The sequence below is a fragment of the Amblyomma americanum genome, chromosome 5 (assembly GCF_052857255.1).
Source record: "Amblyomma americanum isolate KBUSLIRL-KWMA chromosome 5, ASM5285725v1, whole genome shotgun sequence".
NCBI classification, from domain to species: domain Eukaryota; kingdom Metazoa; phylum Arthropoda; class Arachnida; order Ixodida; family Ixodidae; genus Amblyomma; species Amblyomma americanum.
In genome coordinates, this window is record NC_135501.1 from 198,994,976 (window position 1) to 199,002,923 (window position 7,948).

General features: G+C 47.0%; 1 protein-coding gene across 1 annotated transcript in view; it reads right to left on the reverse strand.

Moving 5' to 3' along the window:
* LOC144134513 (uncharacterized) overlaps positions 1 to 6,737 on the reverse strand; it is a 28,029-nt gene extending 21,292 nt beyond the window's left edge. Inside the window, exons 1-4 of the mRNA XM_077667422.1 lie at positions 6,293 to 6,737; positions 5,505 to 5,715; positions 3,402 to 3,549; positions 141 to 277 (exon numbers count right to left, since the gene is read on the reverse strand). Of these exons, the coding sequence (XP_077523548.1) occupies positions 141 to 277; positions 3,402 to 3,549; positions 5,505 to 5,715; positions 6,293 to 6,737 (941 nt within the window). The remainder of the gene's footprint in view (positions 1 to 140; positions 278 to 3,401; positions 3,550 to 5,504; positions 5,716 to 6,292) is intronic.
* Between the last annotated feature and the right edge of the window lie 1,211 nt (positions 6,738 to 7,948).

Here is a 7,948-nt window from a genome sequence, read left to right on the forward strand (position 1 = left end):
TATCTTCTGGCCCTGGGAAATATGGGACAGACGACACATTTTTTTTTTTTTTTGCCGATGACTTTTCTGATGCCTTCCCATTAAAAGAGCAGCCGTTTAGTATTTTCCGGTTCTTGGATGGCAACAGCATGAGAACTTACTCGCTAGCGACGGCCGTGGCGAATAGCTCTTTGTAACCGGGCCACACTGGTTCGTATACTTTAAACTCGTACCGAAACGTGCCGATCGCTATGACGGTCTTTCTGGATGGATCGTTGTCTTGGAGCTTCTTCAATTCCTACAAAGAGAAAGTGTTATTGCAGGTCAGACGCTGTTGACAACCAGACGCCCACGAACGGGACAACAATCTGTTCAGCTGCTTAAAACAGCATTGGACGTCAATTACTGCGCCGTGACTTTTAAATCATATTACAACCGTGTGCCTCTTTTCCCGCATGATTTTTTGACTGTCGAGAATCGACTGAATTTCGACAGATTCGCTAAGCGGCTGTCAGCCTCCGAACAATCAATGCATAACAAAGGGCTCGAATGTTGGACTGGGCGCCATAGGTAGATTTAAGTGTTCAACTGTTTTCAACCTCGACCATTTTTTTTATGTGCAGCCTGGGTTCTTAGGTTACAACAGGTGCTGAGCACACCATGCAGAAGAGGAGCCCGTGGGGAAGCTAATTACTTCCCGCGGCACCAGAAGGCCTCCGGCGTCTTGTGGTCTATTTTCAAGCACTCAATGAAGGTCACTGCAATCATCTCACTTCTTTTTCTTGTATGCCTTAGTTTTTTATCGCACTTGTTTCGATAATTAAGCACGATCTTTAAAAGCTTCCGTTGATGAAAAGTCAGATTGCTGTAGCTGCGCGTCCATATGCGTATATACAGACAGTAGTGAAGCGACCTAGTCGGTAACTATTTCCCGGCATTCAAGTGCCGCTTAAACGATGGCGGCTATACTTTCCCCACCCGCCGCGGTGGCTCAGTGGTTAGGGCGCTAGACTACTGAGCCGGAGTTCCCGGGTTCGAACCCGACCGCGGCGGCTGCGTTTTTATGGAGGAAAAACGCTAAGGCGCCCGGTGTGCTGTGCGATGTCAGTGCACGTTAAAGATCCCCAGGTGGTCGAAGTTATTCCGGAGCCCTCCACTACGGCACCTATTTCTTCCTTTCTTCTTTCACTCCCTCCCTTATCCCTTCCCTTACGGCGCGGTTCAGGTGTCCAACGATATATGAGACAGGTACTGCGCCATTTCCTTTCCCCCAAAAAACCAGTTATTATTATTAATTATTATTATTATTATTATTATTATTATTATTATTATTATTATTATTATTATTATTATTATTATTATTATTATTATTATTATTATTATTATTATTATTATTATTATTATTATTATTATTATTATTATTATAGTTTCCCCTCAAGGCAAGAGCACGAAATTATACCCGAGCTTTTCCTCGCTCCACCTCTCGTTCCCTTCGCCAGTGTTACGTATTACAGTACTTTGAGAAAGTCTCAGACATTTCCGTCACGGACGACGCGGCTACCAGAGAGCAGCACCCCTCGCGAAACGTCCAATATGAATTTAATCAGTATCGTAGTTTTTGCTGTGACCGATGTCGTAGCAGCGGCATCGTAGCCGGGGTCTATTTTTCAGAAAATATAACATAGGTCAGACATATTGAATACTTAACCTTAAAGTCATCTTGTATGCTAAACCTCGTTAGACGTGATTTTTATAAAGACGCCCCCACCCCCCACCCCCCCTCCCCAGGAAAGTAAGTAAAATAAGTGCGTTACATAACATATGTTTGTCCGGTATACTCGAATACGCTTGCGCAGTATGCGACCCTCAAAGCTCTAAATTTATAGAAATGCTTTAACGCGTCCAAAACCGCGATGAAAGATTTGTTTCCGGTAATTATAACCTCCGTAGCAGTATTACATCGAAGAGAACCTTGGTTAGAAAAAACTGCCATAACGCCGATTAACTGCAAAATTAGAACTTTTTTTTCCCGAATTTACTGTGATCTCACAGGAATAAATAAGAGCTTGTACTTTTTCCTCCGTACTTCATCTCTAAACGCTGTGATCACGAGCTGAAAGTCCTTGAAATGTGCTGATGTGTAGCGTAATTAATTTCTTCCGCATGCTTCCGCACACTGGAATAGGCTTCCCAAGAGCATTGCTGAATGTAAAGCGCATTCAGAGTTTCTCTCTTTATTGCCACGCAGAGCCCCGCCGCGGTGGCTCAGTGGTTAGGGCGCTCGACTACTGATCCGGAGTTCCCGGGTTCGCACCCGCTGCGGCCGCTGCGTTTTTATGGAGGAAAAACGCTAAGGCGCCCGTGTGCTGTGCGATGTCAGTGCACGTTAAAGATCCCCAGGTGGTCGAAATTACTCCGGAGCCCTCCACTACGGCACCTCTTCCTTTCTCCTTTCACTCCCTCCTTCATCCCTTCCCTTACGGCGCGGTTCAGGTGTCCAACGATATATATGAGACAGATACTGCGCCATTTCCTTTCCCCCAAAACCAATTATTATATTATTGTTATTATTATTGCCACGCAGCCTGCCGTAGATTAATATCATCCCGTTTACTTCCTATATTTTGGCTGGCATTTCGCTCCATGCGATTGTGCACCCTTTCCATTTAATTGGTTTTTGGGGAAAGGAAATGGCGCAGTATCTGTCTCATATATCGTTGGGCACCTGAACCACGCCGAAGGGAAGGGATAAAGGAGAGAGTGAAAGAAGAAAGGAAGAAGAGGTGCCGTAGTGGAGGGCTCCGGAATAATTTCGACCACCTGGGGATCTTTAACGTGCATTGACATCGCACAGCACACGGGCGCCTTAGCGTTTTTCCTCCATAAAAACGCAGACGCCGCGGTCGGGTTCGAACCCGGGAACTCCGGATCAGTAGTCGAGCGCCCTAACCACTGAGCCACCGCGGCGGGCCCCTTTCCATTTCTGTGTTGTGATTTTTGCACCGCGGTGCCCTGAAGACCGTTTGCCGTCGAGGTGACTCATCGATGTTACGTATTTGGTTACTTTCTTGCTTTTACCAACTGTGCTTAGCTGTATTTAAGTTTTTGTCACGCTTTCATTTTCCGCCAATTGTCCCCCACTGCAAAAATGCCCTTGTGGTGCTGCAGGTACTTGTATAAATAAATAAATCAATCAATAAATAAAGGATACGAACACGCAGTTTTTGGGGCTTGAAAGACCCCGGCTGAAAGCTCTGGAGCTTCATAAGGCTACTCCAGCACCGTAGTGTATATAGAAGCGGTCGCCTATAGCACGCGGCCACTGACTGGTATAGGTAGCTTCCACAACCAGAGCAGACATTCACGACATGAAGTGCGAGGTTTCCTACATAAAGTGCAAATCGGGGGAACAGAAGGCGTACCTTGAGAAGGTCCTTGGCTTTCGCCACCCATTGCTTCAATATATAGATGGGTGCTATCATTCCGAGAAACCCGTAATTTACGATGTTGTTGGACGCCAGCGCCTTGATAGCCGCTGCATTACCCTTGATGGCGTCCAATGTAACGTACCTACGAAAGAAAACAAAACCACCTGGAGTCCTCCAGTGGGCTCTGTGTGAGAATATGTAAAGGAAATCTAAGCGTCGGCTATGATGAAGGCTCTCTTTAAGAATGTATACAGCAGTGAGCGTGCTGGTGTCTATGGGTCCGCAGTTAGCCTCCGTCCCAGTGCATTCGGCGGGAGCAATGACTTGCACAAGCGGCACTAGTTCTTATAACAGAAATTCGTAGCCTCCAAGCCATCATAGCCCGTAGGAGAAGAAAGCCCACTGAGGGCAGCTCAAGCAGAGAACAGCCCAACTGCTACAGCCAGCCTCTGACCACAGTGCTGAATTCCCAGAATGAAGCATAAATCAATTCGAGAAGAAATACCTGAAAAATCTATGATTTTAAATGATTGTCTGCAATAGAAATGGAAAGTTAGTTGCTCAACAATTACTTAACTCATCTATCCAGCGCCGTGATACTGAACGCGCCTGTCGTCATCGTAGATTTTATTTACGATGAGCTTGCGCGCGCTACAGAAAATAAAGTCATCATCACCATCAGCCTTACTACACCACCTGCAGGACAAAGGCCTCTCCCGTGTGTCTCCAATTAACCCTGTCCTTTGCCAGCTGCGATCACCCTATGCCTGCAGACTTCTTAATCTCATCCGTCCCTACCTAACCTTCTGCCGCCCCTGCTACACTTGCCGTCTCTTGGAATCCACCCCATTACCCTTAATCGACCGCAATTACATTTACTTCCATCTGAAATGTAACTCACTTCCGCGGTCATTTGCAGCCCATAAAAGTAACAATTAAAGATAGCTAGTCGATTACTTTCGTGCATTTTTTATTCATTTTTTATTAGCATGGTACAAATAGAGACGCTAGAGAATCAGCTGGTGTGGCTTGTTTATTGATCTGTATAACATGTTACAGTACATACGTCCGCAATTTCACCTACAGTTGTCCTTGGTAGTTTTCTTAACATTCTTTTCATGTTTCCTAATGTATGCATCAGTAGTGACTGTGAAGAGTATCCCGACGTATGCGCAGTAAGGAAGTGCGCTGCTATTAAAGGGACGACCGCTCTATCCAATTACAGTGTTCAAGAAAAGAATTAGCCGAGCATGGAGCATTTGAACTATTTGAACATAAAATAGTGGTGGGCAGGTTGGTGATGACGTCACAAGGACACGTGACATAGGTGGCAGCTGGGCCACCTGCCTCTTCCTCTGACAACGCCACCGCCGCTGACGACGATCACGACGCGATCGCGCGAGATTTCGCTGCCTGCGTGAGGAACGCTGCACTGCGCGCCTAGCTTGCCGTTACGAAAATTTATTGTCAGTCTATAGACTGTCCATAGACTTCTGTCTATAAAGTCTATAGGCTCTCTATAGACAATCTCCAGAGAACAGTCTGTAGGCAATACAAATCCTATCGATAGTCTATAGACAATCTATAGATTTATGGCCATACATATTTAGTAGACTTTAGTCTATAGACAGTGTATAGACTATGAATAGACAGAAGTAATGTCTATAGGGAGGCAATAAAGTCTATCGACCATCTGTAAATTTATGGCCACACACTTTTAGTAGACTTTTGTCTATAGACAGTGTATAGACTATGAATAGACAAAAGTAATGTCTATAGGGAGGCGATAAAGTCTATAGACAATCTGTAAATTTATGGCCATACACTATTAGTAGACTTTTGTCTATAGACAGTGTATAGATTATGAATAGACAAAAGTAATGTCTATAGGTAGGCAATAAAGTCTATAAAAAGTGTATAGACTGTCTATGGACCATTTTTGTTAGGGTGGCGTGCCTGGGGCACGAATATCTTCATTCCGCGTGGCAATATTTCTCTTGGAGCGAAAATAAATGTTTAGAACAAGCATCCTTCCATACAATTGTTTTGAGGACGGCTAGAACGTGCCAAGGAAATGAATTTTCCGACTCCGCTCACTTGATGTCGAAGGAGATGCCTCCCTTGGTCTGTGTGTACTTCTTGAGAACAACCTTGAAAGTGTCGAAAGAGGTTTGTATCTCAGTTGCCACCACGCTCGCATTGTTGATGAAGACGTCCATGTAGTACATGTAGTGACAGACGCCGTCCCGAGGGTACTGGTCCAGAAATACTGCCTGGGCTCCAACCGCGCAGTACAGTTCTTTGAGTCCTGAAGAAAAGCATGAAATATGCAGTGAACGCTAATCTAGTACATGCGCGAGTGCTGACACACTCATTGTATTCGTAAACACCGTTATGCGAACTATGCATACAAATGAGAAGACAACATTTTTGTGTTTACATGTTTCACAAAGAGAGCCATCGACGCTACCGATGCTATGGTAGGGAGGGGGGGAGGGGGAGAAACGGGGTGTCCGTCAATTTCCTATCATGCAGATGGATACCAGTGACTACCCAACTACACGATAATCAAGATGTGTGATCTGCAGGTTGTCTAAACGCATTCTTTAACTAAGTTCCACAAAAAGCGCAAGAGCACACCTTTTAATCAACCGCATAATTTGAACTTTCCTAGGGTAAATGAATAACTACAGATTCTGTGACCAGTCTTCCAGGATCACTAACGCATGTGTGCATGTAAGGCATGCATTCTAGCGATTTAAATAGGTTTTTTCTCAGTATTGGAGACCACAGCTAATTACTAGCAAGTTCCCAGTTTCATACCAGTGGCCTCGAACCTAACTTTAAAATAAACATGCCCTGGTATAGAGAGCACGGCCTCTTACTTGGCAGCTTGGTAGTAGTCGTCGTCGTAGTTGTTGTTGTTGTCGTAGTTGTTGTTGTTGTAGTTGTCGTCGTCGTAGTTGTTGTAGTTGTCGTCGTCGTAGTTGTTGTCGTAGTTGTTGTAGTTGTCGTCGTCGTAGTAGTTGTAGTTGTGGTAGTGCTGGTCGTAGTCGTCGATTTCGTGGTTGTCCTGGCCGTCGTCGTCGGTCTAGTAGTCGCATCTTTCGTCGTCACTGTCTCGGTGGTCGTCGGCTTAGTCTCCGCCTCTCCAGTAGTCACCACCTCCTCCTGAAGGGTGCTCTTTGTCGTCGTTGGCGCATTAGTCGTCGTTGCCGCGGGTGGACGGCCACCACCTCCCGCCGGAGGGTTATGATAGCGACCGGAATCTTCTTTTTGCTCATTCTCTTCTTCTTCCTCGATTTCGTCCGCTGCGTACGTAATAGTCATGATAGTCATGAGCTACGCACGGCGACCCGGAAACGTCAAGGAGGGCCAGTGGACTCACTTAACCCATAATTTCGCCGGAACAGTTAGTGTTATTTTGACGGTTCTAATACAGGTGCCTCCAGCAGTGTAGTTCGCCTTTGTTTACGGGTACGCTGTTAATGGCGAGGCGATTGGCGCGGTGATCTTTTTAGGCGCCAATATACTCCGACGTCCTCAGCGCGCGGGCGAGCGCAGGTGGCGGTCGGCCACGTCAAGTCGGCAACGCCGCGCCAGGCGCAAATTTGGCCCGCCTACAGTCCGACTGCTCCGATGCGACGCAGCCGCCCCGTCTGGAGAAGCGCATGCGCAGAACGTCCGACGCGCCCTCTGTCGTGGATTCTCAGAACAGCACGCCCCGACGAAAGGAGGAACCGGTCCGGTCGGCCGGCGGCGGCCGGCGCGAAATGCAGCCTGCTGCATTCGGCGCCGGGAGCCGTCGGACCGCGCTGGAAGCCGCCGAACACGCCGGCGGTCAGGCGCCGCTGGAGTGTAGACGGTCGCGTTTTGCCGACGTGACGTCGCCGTGCCGCGCGCGCGCTACGTCGGAGTATAACCGCGCCTTTTAAATGGCCGCCGCACCAGCAATTACTGGCCGTCTCTATTCTGGTTTAAATGCTGCGGTTAAAAAGTTAAGAGCGTTTGGATAATTGATGAGACGTAATTGAAAACCGAGCGCAAAACAGACCGCACGACGGACACCCAACTAACCAACGAGGTGAGAGTTAGCGCTTCGTGTGTGTGCACTTCTCAATCCCGCCATTTCAGTGTTCCGTTTTCATTAGGTTAGCGCAGTAATTAATTCCCAACAATTTTAATAGTGAGATGGGAGGGAGAGAACCGCGACATTCCATACATTCCATAACGGAGAGAGTGAAGCCACCTTTTGGTGCGAAAGCAGTACTAAACGCAATCCCAACCAAGAATCTTGTGTAAAGCTCGAGGTAACGCGAGTAAGGTTGGGTTAGGTTAAGGATAGGAGCGTCGCGCCAGCAGCAGCCGAGGGGAGAGAGGGTGTCAAGACGAAGAGCGAGAAACGCAGTTGCATGCACATGCGGATGCAAGAAAGAAAAGGCGAAGATGAACACATGCTTTCGCCCGTCTACTGGGTTTAACTATGTTAAAACACTACCACTTTCTTGGAAGGGTCCGCTTTTTTCCTGGCCGCCATGCAT